Here is a 22,756-nt window from a genome sequence, read left to right as displayed (position 1 = left end):
CTTCTGTAGTGTTGACACTGTCATCCTTTAAAGATGCTACAATCATTCACCATTGATTGTTGATCAAATCCTCTGATGTGAGGGTCTTGACATGTTTCTGTAGTGTTGACACTGTCATCCTTTAAAGATGCTACAATCATTCACCATTGATTGTTGATCAATCCCTCTGATGTGAGGGTCTTGACATGCTTCTGTAGTGTTGACACTGTCATCCTTTAAAGATGCTACAATCATTCACCATTGATTGTTGATCAAATCCTCTGATGTGAGGGTCTTAACATGTTTCTGTAGTGTTGACGCTTTCATCCTTTAAAGATGCTACAATCATTCACCATTGATTGTTGATCAACCCCTCTGATGTGAGGGTCTTAACATGCTTCTGTAGTGTTGACACTGTCATCCTTTAAAGATGCTACAATCATTCACCATTGATTGTTGATCAAATCCTCTGATGTGAGGGTCTTGACATGCTTCTGTAGTGTTGACACTGTCATCCTTTAAAGATGCTACAATCATTCACCATTGATTGTTGATCAAATCCTCTGATGTGAGGGTCTTAACATGTTTCTGTAGTGTTGACACTGTCATCCTTTAAAGATGCTACAATCATTCACCATTGATTGTTGATCAAATCCTCTGATGTGAGGGTCTTAACATGCTTCTGTAGTGTTGACACTGTCATCCTTTAAAGATGCTACAATCATTCATCTCTGATTGTTGATCAACCCCTCTGATGTGAGGGTCTTAACATGCTCCTGTGGTGTTGATGCTGTCATCCTTTAAAGATGATGCAGTTTGTTGTGCAGTGTCAGACATGTTAGATTCTCATGATTTTGTTCCAGTCCAATGATGATTTATGGACCAAAATCACTTTCAGCTCTACCCATACAGCTGTGAAACTATGACAAGTTGTAAAACCTCCCAAATCATTTTGTTTGATTTATCACATGATTACAATATGTGATACAGCTATTTTTATCATGTATCTATCTTTTAATGTTTTATCTTCACAGGAACTGGATGAGATAGATGTGCGACCAGCCAAAGTACGGAAAATGCATGAACCTCAGTTGACGTTACACTCGGAGGGATTCAATCTTGGTAAATATACATGAACGTCCGACAATAATGTTGGAGGGATTCAATATCAGTTGTGTATGAACCACAGCTGACCTTACATGTCTAAGGGATTAAGTTTAATTACCTTATTATTGGCAGTTCAGGTTTATGGAAATTAGCTAAAACATGTATAATACTGTATTAATGTATAATTATTTGCAAAACATTTTTCTGAAATTTCTACATCAGCTGACCATGCATTTATCTACTGTATGAAAAATGAATTGTAGCTGTTTACATACCAGGGCCCAGGCAACCAATGTCAAGCATCAATGTCATACATCAATGTCATACATCAATGTCATACATCAATATGTGTTTACTTCTAATTCAGGTTAGGAACATGAGGTTTGATTGGTCAATACTTTAAATTTCAGACAGTTTAATCAGCATATATGGTCACAATTTAAAAACCAATTCACCAGAACAGTTGAATGTATCCCTGCACTGTAATGCTATGTTGGAGTTTCATTTTTATTTCAGGGCTTTATCATTTATAGAAGCCCTAGGTCTTGAATTAAATTCCCTATTAGAGCTAAAATGGATGGAATTTGTGTTAAAAGAAATCATGAAAAAGTATACTGTTTAAATAAATGAGAGTTTGGTTGCAAATGAATGTATGCACACATCTGTTTGTTCCATTGTGAATTCCACGTTTTGTTTGTGATGTATGACAGAGGACATCTCGGTGAAGGAGGATGGCGAGGCGTCCCCTACGTTCGACACCAAAGAACCCCTGAACAAGGCTCTGGGTGGGTTCTCGTTTCCATTACATGTTTTAGTGGTGATAATTTAAGGATAACTGAGAGAAGGTAAAGTAGAGCCGTGTGGTTTGTTTGTTCAACACCTCATTCAACAATGTTCCAGCAATAGACGACAGTCTGTAAAGAGTCGAGGCTCTATTCACCTAGCTGTAAGCAAGGATAATGGGAAAGTAGTGTATTTCTCATACAGCTTTGGTTATATTCTCCCCAGGAAGCTGATAATAAAAGAGGACTTGATTAAAAATGTTGTGTTTGATGTTTATTTGGAAAAATTGATTCAATTTTACATTCTTTTTTCAACTTTCTCCATAACAGATGGGTGCTATACCTATACTGAACAGCATAATAAATGCAACATTATTTTTTGGTCATGTTTTTAAACAGAAGATACAAACATGAATGCATAATTTTATGAGGTTTCATTGTTTTGAAACTTGTGTTTCTTTTGTTGTTCAGTATACTTAAACATACTTCAATTCATTGCAAATATACCTTCTTTGAGTATGAAATAAGATTTAATGTTGTTTTTCCAGTGAATTTGTTCCAGCTGATGAATGCTATCATTCATGACGGTAGCTTCACCCCCCGGACAGGCTTCATTGTGTCGTTCATCGAAGAAGCCATTAAGTGCGGACCCCAATACTCCCAATCTGCTCTGCAGTTCATGCCACCTAAAATGGTGAGTCAGTATTTTGTGTTGTTCACAGGTCACCATAGAACCATAAACAAACATCAAGGCAAGGGTACATTAACCTATGGTCCTTGAGGAACCAGTGAACAACATATTAATGGATAGTAAAGTACCTTGTGTGTCACTAACCTGCTAATTTTATTTCCATTTAAAGCTTTTAATAATTTTAATGTCCATTCTTGCACAAACTCAGGACATATGCCCAGAAGTAAACCAATCTCAGGCTACAGACCCGCACCAAATAGTACAGCGAGTCGCTGACTAGATAATATAGTTGCACCTTAAAAGAGGTGGGAATAATAGAAGACGCTATCTGATCAGAGACTCCCCAATCAGAAAACATGTATGAGATAATGCTTGCATAGGAAATATTGGCAGCAAACAAAACTGGTGAGAGGACTGGTAGTTTTTGATTTGTTGCAATATAGTTAGTGTCCGGAATGCAGGAGCTCATTTTACATCGTTTATAGCATTGCCATAGCAGAAATAGCCTTTACGCATGTAGGTTATAAAATCTGGGCTTCTGGGCGGGAGAAGCAAATGCTCTTACCATCAGGCTCTCCGCCCACCCCTTCTTGTGATGGAGTGAGGTAGAGAATTCATTACTTTGCTGGAAACTTCCTCATGAGAACCAATGTTGTAAGGTTATAAGACATGTGGATTGTTTCTTTAGCAGAACTGTGCAAATGTCCTTCAATATTTAACACCCATATAGCATGGGCGGCGGGGTAGCTTTGTGGTTTGAGAGCTTTGATTTTTCCGCTAAAGATAAGGGTAAATATGAAGCCCATTTTTTGCTTTCCATGCTGCGATTTTGCTGGAATATTGCCAGAGATGACAACCCTCACGCATTTGACATAATCATTATGATTTTGACCAATTAATTACGCCATAACACTTAATATGCGAAAATTACTCATGCAAGGGTTAAGAAATGGCCTTACACCAATAAAAATCACTTATTCTTAGAATCATGCTCTTTCCAATAAATTTGTAAGGAATTAAAGTATCTTGTGTCACCAGTAAATTTTGATTCATGGAGCTTTATAATGATTGGTGGTGTGTATTTCTGTCTAGAATATTCCTTTTGTGAAAACGTGCAGTATATCGAAGTGACCGGAAGGCAAGGATTACACGTTTTGGGTCAACACTTAAACTTTCTGATGTCCAGTATATCACAAGCCCAAAGTAGGGTTGGTATCTCTATATTGCTAAACTCACTGTATGGAACAGATCACTTTGTTGAAAGGGTGCATTGTTTCTCTACTACAGCTGCCGCAGATGATGAAGACAATTCCTGGGGTGTACAGCAACAGCCAGGTGCTACAGATCTGTGACATGTCCACCGCCACCGGCAGGAAGGTCGCCGCTAAGGTCGTCTGCCACAACTCCAGGTTTCTCAAGGAGTGAAGAGAGAGTGGTTAACCAATCAGGTCACAGGATCATGGAGACGTTCAACCCACTTTTGTTGCGGGGTTTGGTGGCACCCATGCATCTGGGTTTCTTCCAGCTCAGTCTTTCCTCCAGCTGGCATGTCATGATGTCACTGTGGCATACCATCACAAATGAAACTGGTTGTGTTTGGTATATGCAACACAGAGATCTGAATTGTTCTGCTATCAATTTTGAAAGGGACGCTTGGATACCTCAAACAAATCTGAAGTTTGGGTTTTGTGTTACCTTGAAGAATGATGGGGAAAATGTGTACAGTTATCTTGTTACTTGTAAATATTTGATTCCAACTGTATAAAGATTGTTTTGATATTCTTGTTTTTTGTTGTTTAACTCAATACTATTGTGGTGGTGATCGCTTGTCTGGACCAGACAATCAACACAAATGGCATACAATGACCAACCAAGTCTGCAAGCATGGGTTGTGAAGACCCTTATGTGTGGAGTTGAAATGAATGGTAGTACTTTAGTAACAGGTATATGTTGTGATAAATGCCTTGGCTAGCTATTCTCGAAACGTTCGTAGCCCTATGAAGTTCTTAAGCCCGTTCTTAACACATTGGCTACGGCCAAAGTTAAGAATTGAGGTAAATGCCCTGAAGTCCAGTATGTTATTCAGGTCATCTCTGAGCAGTCATCCACACTCAATAAAAACACAAACATGTACAGAAGATAGGAAACCATTTCATGAGCAAATAACCCATAAATACAACTAAAAGATCTGATATCTAAACAGTATTTACAAGCCTCACAGAATCATCTGGTATGTCTTCTTCACTGACATGATAAACAATAAAATCTAATATTCAGGGCTTTTAAAGCAAAGTCTTAGATTCGGAGGCTATTCAATAACTAATCATCTCCATCACTTGAATCATGGCATTCAACCCAAACTTAAGTAGACTGAAACAGAATTCTGCTGAAGATGGTGAACACAAAACATCTGGAATAAGAGTGAGTTTTAGTTTTACATCTGCTATAGCTACAATTAAGCAATATCACAGGGGACACCAGAAATGAGTTTCACACATTGTACCCATTTGGGGAGTCAACCCCGGGTTTTCAATCTAATGAGCTGATGCGCTATCCCACCAACACTTAGGAATAAGAGTGAGTTGAGTTTTACGCCACACTCAGCACTGTTCCAGCTATATGGCGACAGTATGTATATAATCGAGTCTGGACCAGACAAACCAGTGATCAACACCATGAACATCGGTCTGTGCAACTGGGAACATGTTCAGCCAAGTCAGCAAGCCTGACCACCCGATCCAGTCAGTCGTCAATTACAACAAGCTCTGGCATAAGAAAGCACTAGTCAAATTCAGTTAAACATTGGACAACTGACATGCAATCTGTAAAATGGGTTTTAACCAAGATAGTTGATTGTTGGTTAAAAGCTTATTCAATTCTGTGACTGCTGTTTAGATATCAATGCGACATGGTGCAATCAGTTGCAATTTTTCTCTTGTTTATTCATCATGCAACTTAAATACACCTCTCAAAAAAAGGTTAAAGAACATCCAATGTTTTGATGCCACCTTTGTTTCTTTACTGGTGGGTACATTACTCAGTGTTCCTTAACTCTTTTTGAGTAGCATATGTATTTGATACGTTAATACTGTAATAAATCCTCGAAATGTCTATACCAGACAAACGACAGACATTACAAATAAAATAATAAACATTTCGGCAGCAAACCAAGCAGATATAGTGCCATCCATTTGATTTGATATTTGTTCAGTTTACACTGAAAATTTAATATTTTAATTTTGAAGTCCAATGTTATTATCAAAGCATAATTATCAATCCTTTTGAATAATTGTGGACTTTTTAAAATACAAAGGTTATGTTTTAAAATACCTACAAGGTCAGCACCCATCACTATTGTCCTAAAAATCATAGTTTTTACTTAATACTGACATCAAAACCTGAGATGAAAAAGTTTTTTTTCTCATAAAATGGTTTATGAAGTAACACCTAGAAATATAGGCAGATAAAAATTAACATTTATAACTTTTATACCAAATACACTGTTGTACTCAATCTCAAACCATCTGACCACATGCATTGATGCACCAATCATAATGCAGATGACACGTTCTGCATTGTTATCTGCATATTGTCTATTACAATCTTTCCAATCCAAATATACTCAAAATGATTAACAAAGAAAGAAAGAAAATATAGCTCTACTACTTACTTTTGTGCTTCCTTCACCCAAAAAATAACAATTACTAATATTGTATGTAGTGATTATTGACTACTAAAATCTGTCAACTTACAGTGATCTAAGAACAAACATTCAAAAAAGGACACCTATCGTACCTGTATCTCCCTATTTATATTGTAAAGTAAGAATGTTTAATTCTAAATGGGAACAACAGCTTGACTAAAAGCATGTACAGCCATGATTATGTTCAGAAGTGTTGTTGGGAAATATGACTCCCTTCCATTAAACGACAACCCTTGTTGTCATAATTTAAAACATTTTCCAATCATTAACAGTCAGATTTAGAAATATACACATAATATTTATAGATAATGTCCTCTGATATTGTTTGTCAACTGTAGTTGTGAAACTTCAACAAGTCTTTCTGTGGTCCCTAAAAGGCATGTGTCTACTTTCATACAATGAATGCTCCCTTGTAACGTGTCGGGAAATGATGGCAAATTATTTGATTTGATAATTCAGTTGTTTCAAACGAGTAAAAAAGATGATGTTACTAAATATCATGAGGCTATTGTTACCTGTAGTCATGATACACATTGTCAATGGAGGACACACTATTGCATTTCTTGAAGATGCACATGTTAAGTGTTATGATGAATTGTCACTTTGTTGTTTAACACTGCTCTCAGCAGTATTCCAACTGTATGACAGCTGTCTGTGAATGAGTCAGTCAGGACCAGATGATCATGATCATCGAACTATGTAATTGGAATACAATGACAACTGTTAAACCAGTCAGTAAGCCTGACCAACAGATCCCATTAGTTGCCTCTTATGACAAGCATGGGATGTTCAGTTCTAACCTGGATCTTTTCATTAAGAATATTGCACTTAAGCATTGATTTGTGTGTGTGTAAAGGTTAGTGACTGGGTTAGTGCTGGGGTCTGGACAAATGGCAGTCATAGTACTAGCCTGTGAGATTCCACACAGCAGATCAAGACAGCCAGCAAAGGGATGCAGATTTTACCATTCGAACCCTGAGGAATTATCGATACACATTATCATGCTTTGCCACTCATAAAATCTAAGATGGTGACTTTCAGATGAGAATGTGTATTATGTAAAGTGACATTTTCTAAATAAAAGTCTTGTGTCGGTGGGTTTTACAAGTGTGGTACTACTTGTGTACCATGACAATGTGTACCATGTATCGATACAGCCCTGGATTGACAACAGTCAGTTGACAAAGGAGGCACTATGTGAGGAGAATATCTTCTGTATGTGAGAGGCCGACTATGTTACCATGGCAACCAGGAAGTTGACATGAGAATGGACGATGAATGAATGATGCATCAGTGATAACTTCCTCTCCATCATGACAAACCAAACCGCTCTGCTCGTTTCCTCTTCTTCTCCTGCAACAGTGAGTGAGTGAGTGACAGAGAGAGAGAGAAAGAGAGCATATTTCAGTAAGTGAATCAGTCTGGTTTCATCCTGTTTTAGAAATATTCAAGCAAGAAAAAGGTAGAAAAAACATACCTACCAAAACAAAATATAACTTTAATGCAAAGCAAGGACCAAAATAGCGTAATCAAATAAACCATGTGTGACAGGTAAGACACTTGAAGTAAAAGTGAAGTTTACGATTGTTGGCGCTTAGGGAGATCACGTCACTTCCGTTCAGATACAATCGTCGATACATGAGGTAGCCATTTGGTAGAATGGTGTATCAACGACTGTCTGATCTCTTTTAAGCAATGCTTGAGCTAATATACATAAGCCCTATGGTAAGGTAAGTTAAAAATTTCAAGCAATATCGCAATGGTGTAAATGTAAGAAAAAGTTTCATACAATAGCAAATTCTGACCAGTCTTGAAGGGTATGTTCATAGGTGAAAGCCCCCCAATATTATATTAGATGAACCTGTGGAGTAAACGTGTTTGTGACAAGTAGGCGGGGCAGGGAATGTAGACGAATAGACTTGGTTGCTACAGGTACATGAGGTATATTGGGATTAAGCACATGCAATACATGCTGACTGTGGTGTGAACTCAATGCAGCCTCTGCTTAACACGTGTCCTGCAGACACAATTTGCATGAGGAAATTGAATTTTCAAGCTGTACGCTACAACATGTTTCACTCATTTTCCAAGTGGAATGGAGGGTGTTTCCATATATGCAAAATGGGGTCATATGTCAGGTCGTGGCTCATCTAATACTTGTCAAGCAGTAAGTCTGTTCAATTGTACTTTTAGTGTTTAAGAATTGACAAATGACACTTTCAGAGTTGTTTGAATAATCTGTGATGCAGTACAGTAAACTGTGATCCACTGATACGCACTGCATGTGTTTCATAACCATTCTGTTTTTCTGAAACTTTATAAGTCTACTTTAGCTTTGAAAAATGCACTTCAGTGAATTCCAAAAATATTTTAAACAAGTTGAAGAAAACTTCTGGGGAAAATAAATCATGTGCTCAATCCTTATTACAAAAGACATGTAATAAGATTCAGTATTCCCAGCATTAACTCCTAAATCATTTCCATCTTATTGAAACCCAGAAGACTTACATCCAACTCGGGGACGGATGCGGTCTTTCCCCGTGTGGAATTGTCTGAAGACACAATGGCTCCAAATCTCTCCTTCCGCCTCCGGATGCGGTCTGCCTCCTCCAGCTGGAGACAAGAAAAACATTTATGGTATGATGTATTGTGAAACTACTGGTTGACTGTTTTGATTGTTGTTTAATGTATTCCAGATATACAACTATTCCAGTAAATAAGTCTGGACCTGACGATCTTGTCACTGATACAAAGCAATGCCTTGTGACACCAGTGAACGGGAAAAGGGAGGCGGGAGACCCATATTTATACAACCCAAACAGATAACATCGAAGATCTGATAAGTGGTTTCATTTTGTCTATCAAAGAGTTTATGAAATATGTGTGAGGAGTATGGTTCAATGCCAGTTTTAGCAATATTCCTGCAATATCATGGCAGGGGACACCAGAAATAAGCTTCATACATTGTACCCATGTGGGGAAACGAACCCAGGTATTCAGAGTGACGTGCAGATTTTTAGCCAGAAGGCTACCCCTTTGTCCCCATGGGATTCCAAACAAGATCTACACAAGTTGCTCAGGGTACAATAATACGATCCATTAAGTACCAGCTAACTACAAACATTAATTTATAGCCAGAATCCTATCATCATAGTTGACTGTTTTTCAATTCTATATAATAACGTTCAAAATGTCCAGAAAGAAATCCTTTGTCTAAATCACTGTTGTCCTTTTTTCTTCCTGTCTTACCTTAGACAGAGCAGTGGAAACAGTTGATCCAAATCTCTCTGCCCGCTTCTTGAGTTTGTCCAAGTCTTCCGCCTGAAGAAGAATATGGAATGAACTATAATTCAGAATTACTGTAACTTAAGTTAGTTATGTGGGAGCCAAATGTGACATTTCAGATGGCAATCCACAGGGAGACAACAGCTGTCACTGTCCTTGATACCTCCAGTGAGATGGGCAGGGGGCTCATGGGATGTATTTTCTGCTGGGATTGTGCACAGGCATTGTGAACCCAGGAACACCCACGAGGTAAACAGTCATGGTGTACTGAGGCTCTAAACTACACTGGAATGCCCAAAACGAAGCTGGTGAAATATTCTGGTTTCAAGCCAAGAAAGGAAATATGATAGTTGTGTGAGTTTATATTACTTACTGTGACAGGTGTTTGTGAGAGTTTCCCTGGCTTTGCCACCACTGTTGGTGCTGTTGTTTTCATAGTTGAAGTGTTGCTGGAGTTGATACCAAACCTGGAAATCGGAGCAAGTTTTGAGCTACAGAGCACAATGTAATAGTTATTTATGAGCTTCAGATACTGTTGTTTCTTTGCTTCCCATGTGTCGGTTGTAAAATAATGATTGCAAACAGAAGAAACAAGTCTGTATCTTTCCCTGAATCAATACTTCCAGTTCTGAGTGAGTGAGTGAGTTTAGTTTTGCGCCGCACTCAGCAATATTCCAGCTATATGGCGGCGGTCTGTAAATAATCGAGTCTGGACCAGACAATCCAGTGATCAACAACATGAACATCGATCTGCGCAATGGGGAACCGATGACATGTCCCAACCAAGTCAGCAAGTCTGACCACCCGATCCCGTTAGTCACCTCTTACGACAAGCATAGTCACCTTTTATGGCAAGCATGGGTTGCTGAAGGCCTATTCTACCTCGAGACCTTCACGGGTTACTTCCAGTTCTGATACAGATAAGAAGGTACTGAATCCCTTGTGAAAAATAACACTCAGTAATTTGGGACCTTGTCAAGATCCAGGTCAGATTAGGTTTGTTTACATCAACCCATGCTTTTCATAAGAACAAGCTGACATGTTTGGCTTGCTGACATGGTCAACACATGTTACCGTTTCATTTGCACATACTGATGCACAAAGCAATCACTGGATTGACTGGTCCAGATTCTAATGTTCAGAACACAGTGAGTGAGTGAGTTTAGTTTTATGCCACACTCAGCAATATTCCAGCTATATGGTAAATAAATACCATAGCTATATAAATAATCGAGTCTGGACCAGACAATCCAAAGATCAACCACATAAGCATCGATCTGCGCAATTGGAAACCCATAACACATGTCAGCAAAGTCAGCGAGTCTGACCACCTGGTGCCTTCAGCTGCCTCTTATGGCAAGCATAGTCGCCTTCTATGACAAGCATAGTCGCAGAAGACCTATTCACGAGTCTCAGAACACAGTCATACAGCTGGAACAATGCTGTGCGTCAAAATTAAACAACACACAATATAACTTACTCAGCATTTTTAATGTTAACAACAACTATCTCAGTCACACCCTGGAGACTTGTATTGTCTCCAGAGAATGTTGCAGCATCACTGTACTAGTTACTACCCTTAGGTGATCATTCATATTGCACACTGATACATTTCCCATGGTGTCCAATATATATTTCAATCCTCCGGGTAATGTGACACCAGTTGAGTACAATTATGAAAGAACAAAACAATTTTGTTTCTCAAAACATTTTGCTTGCTGTTTCAAGTTACTTCTAATTTGTATGTTTTCAGCCTCTTCTTTCACAACAACAATATGCATGATCAGTTGACAATAAGTGGGATGTAGAGCCTTTATGCATTTTTCACAGTTCCTGTTAGTCGCCTCAGCCCATGCTGAAGAACAATTCATATGGGGATCTTCACGAGCAATCTATAATCCTTCTGGAATGCAGCATGACATGTTACTAATGCTAATAATATGTAGGCCTGAAAATAGTTTGCAGTTTATGTATAAATTTGCATAAATGAAACAGAAATTTTGTCACGATACCTTTCTGCTCGCAACTGTAGTTTTGTTTTTTCAGACTGAGCACCGAACCGTTCTGCTCTCTTCTTAAGTCTCTGAAGAATGAAAACATGACAAATTAACTGATGACTGGAACAATATCATCATGCATGCAGGTGTGAGTGTGCATGTGCATACGTTTTTTTGGTAAAATCTGCTCTCAACAAAAGAACAATAGTTCAGGTTCATGATGATGTATATAACTGAGCCTGGACCAGATCATCCAGTGACTGATCAAAGAACAATGAGCTCATGGACTGCCCCTCACAGGTATACTTGTAGTTTGAATGTCTGGTCTAATTTGCCACTGGGAATTATCTTGTAGCTATATCAGTGGTATTCTAAAATAAGTGTCACATGTTGGCACAAGATGCAGTTGTCTCCTGGTATTCTTTGTTACCGCTAGGAGACAACTGCTTCTTGTGCATATTTTGCCATCATGTGAAACTTGTTCTAAAAACCCATTGATGTAGCTACGAGATAACTCATAGTAGCAAACTTGACCAGACACTGATACTATGAGTATACTCGTGAGAGGCAGTCACAACAGGTTATATTCTTATTGGCATAACACTCTCTCTGTAAAGTACAGATTCTAGCCCCTTTTTCGGTGAGTCAATTCCAAGATTCGAATCCAAACAAGGCACCTAAGAACCAAGACAATATCTGTGACTGAAATCGCCAGGGGTTCATGAAAATGGTAATCTGACAAGTGGTTGTCAACATCACATAACTTCTTGCATCCCTCTGAAAATTGTCAGTAAATGTAAAGTGTAAACTTAATCATGTACATGGCTCTCATTGCTGAAAGGTATGAAATTCCAAGCTCTCTAGAAAGCTGAAGGACATACCTCAACCTCAGCATCGCCTGACATTAGTGACTTGATTGAAGACACGGGTGGCGATACAGGCTCAGGCTTTCTGTGAACAATAAACATGGATAAACATGATAAATGACACGCTTTTCATTCTTTTCATTCCTTTCTGGAAACCTCCAAATCTGATAAACACTATCACTACAATCTTTATTATGTCTGACTGGTCAAACCAGTAACCATGGTAACACTGAGTGAAAACAGGTGCATGAATGATTTATCATTGCTTTGACCATATTGTACAGTTTTATGACAGTGTTACAGTACTGATTTTATGGCTGTTTTGATATGTAATGTTTGGAGAGTTTACAGTGAACGAGTGAATGTATGCTGCCTTTAGCAATATTCCAGTGATATCACTGCAGGGGGTCAGAAATAGGCTTCAGTGGGTCAGAAATGCAAATAAAATTCCATGATGTCAGGATACAAGGACACACTGAGCCAAGTCACCAAGACTTCACACATTTAAGGATAACAAACCAAATACATGTCAGCAGGACACCACTCTGACACAATCAGTAAGTGAGGAGAAGCATTGATCTGTGCAATTGGGAATCCATGATGTGTCAACCACGTCAGCAAGCCTGAGAGAGTGACCCCATTAGTTGCCTCTCACGATGAGCATAGTCGATTATTGTGGCAAGCATGGGTTGCTGAAGACCTTTTTCACCCCACAATCGAAAAAAGTAACTCAGCACAGATTGTATACATTAGCTGAGTCATGGTGAGTCAGCTTGATATGGCAAGAAAGCTCATAATAATGCAGGTTTCAGATGCCTAACAATCAGTGACTGAAATAATTTTTCAACTCAACCTGACAGCCGGGCTGGTGGCCCATATATGCTGCCTGCCCATCTTGAAAGTTGCCTGCCCACCTTTAAGTAACCCTCTCTTTGATTGGTTCTTATTGAACCAAGTGATTACAGATATCCAATCATAGTGTAGCTTACTAAGGCCCCGCTGTGATTTGTGATACTACATATTCATGGCCAAGCGAGGGATGCAAGTCTGTACAAAATTGTAGCAGCACATCATGAATGAGTGAGTGTGGTTTGGGTCTGCGTTTCACAACAACATTCTTGCAATAACATGGCATGGGACACTGGAAATGTACCCATGTTGGAAATCAAATCTTGGTCTCCGGGGTGATGAGTGAACGCTTTAACCGCTTGGTTACCCCACTGTGCCCAACAGGCCATGAAGCACACCTTCTGCAGGGTGTGTGTGTGTGTGGGGGTGATGGGATACTTACACTTTAACAGGGGCTATGAGAGCAATTTTCTTCTTTGGTGGCTCGTTGGGTTCATCCTTCTTGATGTCCTTCAGCACCAAGTCCTCGTCATGCTCCTGCAAAGCAAGGACAGACCATTCACTTGAGTGGGACTTTAGAACTGGGACAGTACAGTAGTATACAGGGATCAGAATGTCAGCATGGGCCCTGAATGGTTATATGAGTGAGAGTGAGTGAGTGAGTGAGTATGGTTTTACACTGCTTTTAGCAACATTTCAGTAATATCACAGTGAGAAATGGGCATACCAAAAATGGGCTTCACACATTACACTTAAGTGGGGAATTGAACCCAGTCCTTGTGTGAGACAAGTCAACCCTTTGACCACTAGACTACCCCATCGCCCTAAAAGACCCATATATCATTATATCTCTTCTGTGAGTGAGTGACTTTAGTTTTATGCCACACTCAGCAATATTCCAGACAATCCGGTGATCATCAGCACGAGCATCGATCTGAGCAACGGGGAACCCATGACATGTGGCAACCAAGCCAGCGAACCTAACCATCCGATCCTGTTAGTCGCCTCTTATGACAAGCATATTCGCCTTTTATGGCAAGCATGGGTTGCTGAAGGAATATTCTCTTCCCCGGACCTTCATGGAGTCTATCTCTCCTGTAATGACATGTCAAAAATGTCTTCCTTGATGTAAGTTGTAACAAAATCCACAGATTCAAGAAAATACTAATGACCATTTGCTGTCAAGACATTGAGCAAATGTGTTCGTGATTTGCTTTACTTTGGGTGTTCTTCCTACTTGGTGGAAATATCACTACTAAACTTAGTGTCATTTTTCTGATTTTCCTTTTCAGGTTTTATACCACAGATAAATATCACATGGTTCTCTGTTGCTTTTTGCTTTATTTAGAAATGTGAACAAACAGCACTTACAAACTTCACATCCAATGTAAAATGATGCAACAACTGATAATTTCATACTGCGAGTGCGAACCAAAAAGTATCAGAATCTGCAAAGTTGTGATTTGCGTTGCATGTGGCCTTTCAGATAACTTAATATGAAGAAAATTATTCCCTGGACCGTATGTTGCGTGGCATATTAAAATGGACTTGGTACGTGCATCCATGCACACTTGTCTTATGTCATTGGCATTTTCATGGTAACAAGTTTGACTTTGACTCAAATTGGTGGTAGTGCTCTTTTCTGGAGCAGACCCTTTAAACTGTTCATTGTTTCCTCACCAAGTTTCGTTCATACATGTATCTAGTGTTGAACTGGTGTCTTTTGGTAGTTTTGGAATTCTGATTAAAATAATTTTTGTGTTTCATGGGAACAATTTTGGCTTCAACAGAAGTTGGTGGTACTGTTCCTTTATGGACCAGAACTTAAAAACCTTTCAGTACTCTCTGCCCACTTTCCTATATACACACCAAAACATTTGACTTAATCATAACTTGTACATATATTCATGAGGAGTATTTTGTCATTGTGGGGGATATTGACGACTTTTCTTTCTTGTATGAAAATGTTTTGATTTTCTTGGGAGTGTGTCCTAACAGTGTCAGAGTCACAGAGTTAATAGTCGGTAACAATTAATATGTGAAATGAATACCCTACTATTCTGTTTTATTGTCTATAAATTATCACAAATTACTGAGGCCAGTAAGGTGTCTGATGAGCCAGTGACATTCTTGGGTCACACGCCTGACTGGCTAGTGACAGTTTGAATCTATTTTTAACACTAAAAACAGCTATTATACATACACTGTAGACTGACATGCTAGAATTTCACTTCCTCAACAAATCTTATCAGTCTTCCAGTTTTCCTGTGTGGTTCTAAAATCATGTTAATCAATACAACATATGAAATGGTTATGGGGGAAACATGACCATGTTAACTGCAAAAATACTGTTTTGCAGAAAATACATACACCAGACATAGTTAAGTATATGAGACCTCTTTGCTTGTTATTTGATGCAGAGCTGAAAATGTTCTTCCTACCTCCAAGCTTATATTTTCTTCACCAAGGCTGATTTCTGCAGCCTCACCAGAACCTGAAAAGAAGTAAGAACATTAGGCTGCATAAAAAAACTTAAATGTTTCTCGGGCACATATTCTTTCCCAGAAGTGACAAGGGCAGTAGGACTTTGTTTTTATATTTTTGTAGAAAAAAAAAATGCAGAGGGAGGAACACATGTTTATATTTTTCTCTCAGAAATAGAATTTGGGAAGTTTAGAGTGTGTTAATAAGTTGCAGATTCAGTCACACTCATTCTTACCGACACTCATTCTTAAAGTGGACAAATAGATGATTGGTACGCTGACAAGTCAAAATTATTTTTTAATAATTTTGTTTAAATGGCAATAAAGAATTGTTATGTGCACAAAGTAAAATTGGTTATCAGGTTAATTCAAGCACATGTATATAACATAATAATTGTTGGAAAGATTTCAATATTGACATGTTGATCATAAAGTTGAAGACGAACTTAAGACAATTACAAGTCAAAACGATAATAGGTGGCATGACAGTGTGATCCAAAAGTCATTAACATGTTTGGCCTCCTTAACAATAGTGTTGCAATGTCTGTACATGGAGTGGATGAGATGGTTGATGAAGGCCACAGGAACTCGGTGATACGCCGGAGTTTGAAGAGTTTGTATGTTTTGTTGATGGAGAAAGTCTCTGGATGCTGTGGCAGTATGTCCTGTTGGAAACATGGTTTCCATGATGACCAAAATGTAGCACAACGAAGGGTCTGAGAACTTGATCACTGTAGTGTGCAGATTTTGCACCATTTCCTCTACCAGGACCAATATTCTCGAACACCATAGGGACTAGTTTGTGACTGAGTAAAAGCAATCCACCCAATTTGGCTCTGAGTCGGACCTCCCCATGAGTCTCTTTCCAGGACACAATCATCTGCAAAACGCACCCCCGCATGATCGTCACACTGTCACTCTGCCTGCAGCTGTCGAGATACAATACTGACTTTTGTCAGAGAAGACTACACAAGACGCTATTATGGATGACAACTTCTTTAATTCTTTTAACACGACGTTTCAAGGCTAATCCTTGCCCCTTTGCCAGGTGGATGACCAACTTCTAAATGCCTTTGAAGAATTTCAGAGAAGACTACAGTTCGCCACTCCTGGTGACGCCAATTTTGATGGTGTGTAAACCACTGGAGACAAGCAGGACTATGTCAAACAGTGAGAATCGGATGCTGTTGTGGCCTGTGACATCTGACATTTCTCTGCCTAAAATGCAGTGGTGATTGCCAACAGTTGCCTGTGCAGCTTTTGTACCCCTTGCAAAATGATTTTGCTGATGATGACAGACAATCTGCTGATTTTGCCTAAATGTTGTCACAGGTGGTCTTTCACTGCGAGGATGGTCCAATGTGCTTCCAGTGGCTTGGACTCGTTGCTGTAGGTAGTATATTGTTTGAACATGAACAGGAAAATGATTTGCAGCATGTCTTGCTGTCTGGTCAGCAGTTAGTCTTCCGAAAGATTGGTCCCTCTGTTTCCTTAATAATCGTGGCATGTTGCAACTGTCAAACAGTGAATGATTTGGTGCATGTTCGGTGGGATGACACCTGGGGATGCACGTGCATTGTCATTTTCATGAAATAAGCACAAAAAACTCATCCCGTCATTACTTTAGTATTTGCATTTTGACGACATGTTGTTTGTATCAAATACAGAATCTGAAACCAAATTGTCTTGAACACTGGCTACGAACCAGATCTAGCTAACATATGAAAAGTTAAAAAATAATCAAAATTATGATGAAACATGGTCAGGTCAGTGTATAATTATACACTGTATTATATTTTATATATTACAATATTATAAAAAACCTTTGTACAATATTATTATTTTGGGGGATGGGGGAACAGGAAGAACTCCATGACCTCTTCAACACAAAAAATGATTGTATCATTGTAAGTATTATAGTAGTTGATATCTGTTTATGGCATTACTAATACTATCTATGTAAAATGTTATTTTGCTCAAAAAGATAACTATTTCAGAATATTTCCCTTTTCTGAAAGAATAGAACTTTTTCATTTCATATATTATTTTACTGCCTTTTGAATCCATAAAAGAAACTATGGCACATCCTCATCATAGGACTGAGAGGACAAAGGACCCAATTTGGTGAGAGATGGGTCTGCTGTATGGTACTAAATATTTGGTCCAACAAAAGACAAGAATTTTTGAATTACTAAAGAAACCTTTGCTGTGTTGTGTGATGAACTGAATCCTCATTAGTAAGGACTTGTAGCAGTGATCTCAATCAATTTGATACTGATATCACCACACTCTTGTCAAAATGATTTGAAGTAGCTAACAATGTGTTGCAAAAATTATAACATGTCCTGTTTTTCACGACAATGAAATTATTATGAAGGATACAAATCGCAATCTGCAGATCCCATGGAAGCTCTTGTTTTGCTGCTGTCTGTTATATGCATGATTACTCGTGACACTTGCTCTGTCAAAACAAAACATCACCTTTCGGAATAACTGTTGCTCATCCAAGATATTTCCAAGTGATGCATGCAAGAGATGTCTGTCTTATGAACCCATTATGAACTCTAAGCTACCCAGTCCATAGATCTGTGGCTGGGCTTCAGCACTTTTTCCCTGTTCTCCTCATTAATTACAATTTCAACTTCTGAAAATCAAGACAGATATCTGGCTGAAGAAACTTCTACCTGCTGCTTCAAGTCCCTTCATAAGGCGCTCCACAAGTTCTGCCTTAGTCCCTGAAACTGCAAGACCTCGTTCTTTCAGCTCTTTCTTGAGGTCTGCAACCTGGAAGTGAAATAAATTTTGTTACACCCTCCATTCCCAAAAGAACGTCTTGGGGCAATGTAACTAAATTGCAACCATTACCTGACCTAGTTGCAGACATATTTTACTCAGAAAAACAACATGCTAGTAGCCATACTTGCATTTCATGAAGATTATGCTATTCGTATCGTGTCCACTTCTACATAATAGACTACATATCAACGAAACAATTGTATGACGCATGTGCGTTGTTATTCTTCGTAGGAGTCGAACACGTTATTTTACATTATCAAAGAATTCAAAGCGCTACTTGGTAACATTTTCGAAAGTTATACTGGGAATACACTAAGTATTTAGGGTAGCTGATTACAAAACGAAATAGACCTGCAAACATGAGCAACACACCTTCAATTTTTGAATATTTTCGGGTGAAAGCACTGAATCCGCCATTTTGTTTCACTTTGAAATTTCCTATCTCTCAGAAAGAAGAGTTATTTACAAGGGAGCATTTATTGCGAATTTGTAGCAGTTGATAGACATGTTCAAATACCGCTTGCTTTACACACATGACAGATGTTATTTACATTTCAGATAACTTTCTAAATTTACAGTTATAATATTTCTGAAAGCAGTAAATAAGGAACTACTAAAATATTCTTTTTCTTCGCTGTCCTAGCGATACAATTTCGAACATCAACAACGTGGCAATTATCAGAGACCATATGGCCTCTACAATTCCGAATTCAGCCAGTCAGCCTGTTACCTTTTTATATCTTTATATTGCAAAACAATTCAATATATGGTGAACATGTTGTAAGTTTGACACCCAAGGGGTTGTTCACAATTGATGGCTACTGGGGTTGATGATAATATTTTATGGAAAAGTATTAACAACATGTCAGTCATCCTCCCTAAAATGTATTTATAAAGTAAGTGCACCCGTCCATTCCCACCACCCACCCCTACCCACTCACACCCACCCCTACCCACGCATGTCATGTAAAGTTTGAGTGACCCTTACCTTCCATGTTTTTTCACCATAAATATATTTGTATGTATAAAATTGCTGTATAAAATTGCTGATCGATGATTCCCCTCGTACAATGTCGAGTGTACAAAATTGATGACCCCCCCCCCCCACCACCACACACACCCAAACCCACACCCACACCCGCACGCACGCATGCATGCACGCGCACGCACACACGCACACACGCACACACACACACACCTTCCCAGAACAAATGGGAAGAAATACAATACCCGACCCCACTCTATCCCCGTAGGCATAAGTTATGAACGGTCCCTAAATTGCTTCATTATGATTTACCAGGTACCTCGATCCGCAGAATTCCTGTGCTAAAAGATGAGATGACTAAATGTGTGTACTTGGCACCGAATCACGTAATTTTGTCATGTGACGGATTTCATTGAATAGAGGCATGGGGAAAGTATGAGAAGCATGTCAGTCCTTCAAGCAAGCGTCCAATAGCTATGTGAAGGCGTTTTGTGAAGATTACGCTATTGACGTCCATTGTGTTGATTGTTGTTTAGAACCACACTTATCAGTGTGGCTGAAATATTTCAAAACCCAGGAGCTCTTCTTGTTTCAAATAAATACCCTCTCTTTTTTAAGAAATAATTATCAGTTTGTGCCATTTAATTGTGTCTGTATTCACTCGTATTTCGACCTGTCAATGTTGATTTGTGGAGGCAAGTCAAAAGTAATGCAGGTGTGAGATATTTACCATTCTGTCAAAGAATCACCTGATGAGCAGATCCTGACATGGCCAAGGGGGACAATTACGACCACATGCCCTTCTGTCGTATTAAAATATACCGACCGACCACTGGTTCACGTTAATCGACCCTTAGCGTCAAAGTCCCATGAATGAGTGAGCATAGTTTTACTCAGCTCTTAGCAATATTATAGCAATATTGCAGCAATGTCAAGGCGTGGGGCACCAGAAATGGGCTTCACACATTGTACCCATGTGTGGAATCGAACGTGACGAGCGAACGCGTTAACCACTAGGCTACCCGACAGCCTATTATCGTGAAACCCGGATGTACGGGTAAGTTGCTGAGAAACACAATCACAGTCAAAATTCGACCCCAAAATTATATGTTTCTGCCGTACCCAAGGGACAGTACCCTGCACAGCTAATTGTGTCACTGTCAACGGCTGAAACACTCGTGTCGTCTTCGCTGCTGTATAAGCCGACTACTCCACCCTTAATTATATAAGCTATCACGGGATGTCAAGTTGTGAAAGCAGTACAATACTTGTGATTTTGCAGCTACGTAAATTGTATGTAACTCAAGGTCTATGTTGCTGGTTAAGATACACTTCTTGCAGGAAAACTGAGATTCAGACGTCTGACGATATTTTACGAACGGTTGAAGTACTAACGGCGAAATTGGTGAGGGTTGATGAGACTGTAGTGAGTGAGTGTTTCACGCCGTTTTTAGCAATATTCCAGCCATATTTTGTCGGGGACACCAGAAATGAGCTTTAAACGTCGTACCCAACTGGGGAATCGAACCCGGGGTTCGGCATGATAAGCAAACGCCTTAACCACTAGGCCACCCTACCTCCCTTATGTGACTCCATGTTGGACAGGCGCTACGCATGCGGGAACACGTAACCGGAGGGGCAAAGGAAGACACACCGAATTTGTTTTACATGTAACAGAAATAACTGTTAATTAATTCGAATATATCTGTTTGACAACCAGTTTCACTGCAACAGTTTGTAAAAATATTCTGTGGCTGGGTATTCTTCTTTAAAAATAAATTGGTTCAAAGAAGACAAGAGTAAGGAATGAAATTACAGCCACATACCATGTTTGAAGTATTTTATCTTCTAAATTTTACGCGAGGAAAGAAGCATGCTGTTGATTATCAAGGGTACAGCGTCTAATCAGGATACATACCAGCAGCTGTGTACCAGTGAATTATTTTTGCAAATTGAGAAATTTTAAAAATACTATTGAATTTAAAAATATATAAAATAGTGTCACATAGTCTTCTCTGAGTATTGACTGGACACTTATCCTTAAGATGGTTTAGCTTATGTTAAAATTTCAGATAAAATGAACTAAAGTTATGGTTCCTTGTGTCCATCACTTGATTGTCTGGTCCAGACTCGATTATATAAGACCTCCATAATGTAACTGGAATAATACTGAAGCAAGCAAGCAAACAAACAAGCAAGCAAGCAAGCAAGCAAGCAAGCAAGCAAGCAAACAAACAAACAAACAAACAAACAAACAAACAAACAAACAAACAAACCTAATGCATTCGCCATCAGAGGATGTCCTTGTGGTCTATTATACCCACTTTTGTTCTTTATTCTGTACCATTACATCTCGCTCTCCTCTACCCCCTCATCCCTCCCTCTCTACTCCCCCAACCATCTTCCTGAGATCACTCGATTCTTCAAACAATACAAAACCATTTAACCCCACAAAACATAAAAAACACAGCCACAACAGCAACAAAAAATAGGAAATGGAGAGTGCAGAATTCGCCATGATAAGATCTCTGACATCGTTCTTGGGGACTAAACATGTGCGCCAGTGCAAAGAATACCCTTTCATGTCTATTTTCAAACACAGAATCCATTTGTTGTAAAGGGCAAAATAGCTGCGAAGGTAATATGAAGTCCCTGCATAAATTTCCAGATTATTCTGGTCTAAAATCCCCCGTTATTCAACAATATATGTCCATTTTAACACAGAAAATTGGGATATTAAGTCATTTCTGACACAGGATTAACTGTAGTCAGTGCTCAAATTGTTGCGTGACAGGTGCCCAAATTATTACACTGCAGCCTGTTGATATAATTAGTGTCTGGTATCTGACACGGCACATGTGACGTTTTGCATACCAAGTACGTGGACTCAAATAGTTAGAAATATGAAGTCTGGGAGTATTTCGTGAGACACGGTTACGACAACTGTAATTACGAAACGATATCATTGTGCTATAGACAAGTCACAATGCTGTAGAACTCATCTGGGTTATAATAGTTTTTGTTGGCGTTAAACTAAGGGGAACGCCGTTCCATAGGTGTAGAATTGCTGACATTGCACTGTGCGAACCATTGTCACATGGCTGTAATATTACTGACGTTGCACAATGTGGACCTCAGCCATATAGGTGTAATATTACTGATATTGCACTGTGTGGACCATCGTCATATAGGTGTAATATTGCTGACGTTGCACTGTGTGGACCATCGTCATA

The 22,756-nt window shown here is 39.0% G+C and overlaps 2 protein-coding genes across 3 annotated transcripts in view; one reads left to right on the top strand and one right to left on the bottom strand.

Moving 5' to 3' along the window:
* The window catches only part of LOC137256623 (mediator of RNA polymerase II transcription subunit 24-like), a 35,642-nt gene extending 31,286 nt beyond the window's left edge, over nucleotides 1–4,356 (top strand). Inside the window, exons 19-22 of one of the 2 annotated variants that reach the window (XM_067794507.1) lie at nucleotides 1,014–1,101; nucleotides 1,797–1,871; nucleotides 2,417–2,562; nucleotides 3,847–4,356. In XM_067794507.1, the coding sequence (XP_067650608.1) occupies nucleotides 1,014–1,101; nucleotides 1,797–1,871; nucleotides 2,417–2,562; nucleotides 3,847–3,984 (447 nt within the window). In that variant the 3' untranslated portion in view covers nucleotides 3,985–4,356. The remainder of the gene's footprint in view (nucleotides 1–1,013; nucleotides 1,102–1,796; nucleotides 1,872–2,416; nucleotides 2,563–3,846) is intronic. The other variant, XM_067794508.1, reaches the window with a different exon arrangement.
* A 338-nt stretch (nucleotides 4,357–4,694) lies between these two features.
* LOC137256624 (SAP domain-containing ribonucleoprotein-like) lies at nucleotides 4,695–18,994 on the bottom strand. Its single transcript, XM_067794509.1, has 10 exons — nucleotides 18,911–18,994; nucleotides 18,427–18,526; nucleotides 15,701–15,753; nucleotides 13,702–13,796; nucleotides 12,426–12,495; nucleotides 11,560–11,630; nucleotides 9,921–10,014; nucleotides 9,512–9,583; nucleotides 8,771–8,875; nucleotides 4,695–7,615 (listed from the first exon to the last, which is right to left on the bottom strand). The coding sequence occupies exons 1-10, from the start codon at nucleotides 18,953–18,955 to the stop codon at nucleotides 7,574–7,576; spliced, it is 747 nt and encodes a 248-aa protein (XP_067650610.1). The 5' UTR covers nucleotides 18,956–18,994; the 3' UTR covers nucleotides 4,695–7,573.
* Nucleotides 18,995–22,756: the final 3,762 nt, after the last annotated feature.

The sequence above is a fragment of the Haliotis asinina genome, chromosome 11 (genome assembly GCF_037392515.1).
Source record: "Haliotis asinina isolate JCU_RB_2024 chromosome 11, JCU_Hal_asi_v2, whole genome shotgun sequence".
Taxonomy (NCBI): Eukaryota; Metazoa; Mollusca; class Gastropoda; order Lepetellida; family Haliotidae; genus Haliotis; species Haliotis asinina.
Note: the sequence above shows the minus strand (reverse complement) of the source record. Positions and strands in the feature narration are given on the sequence as shown.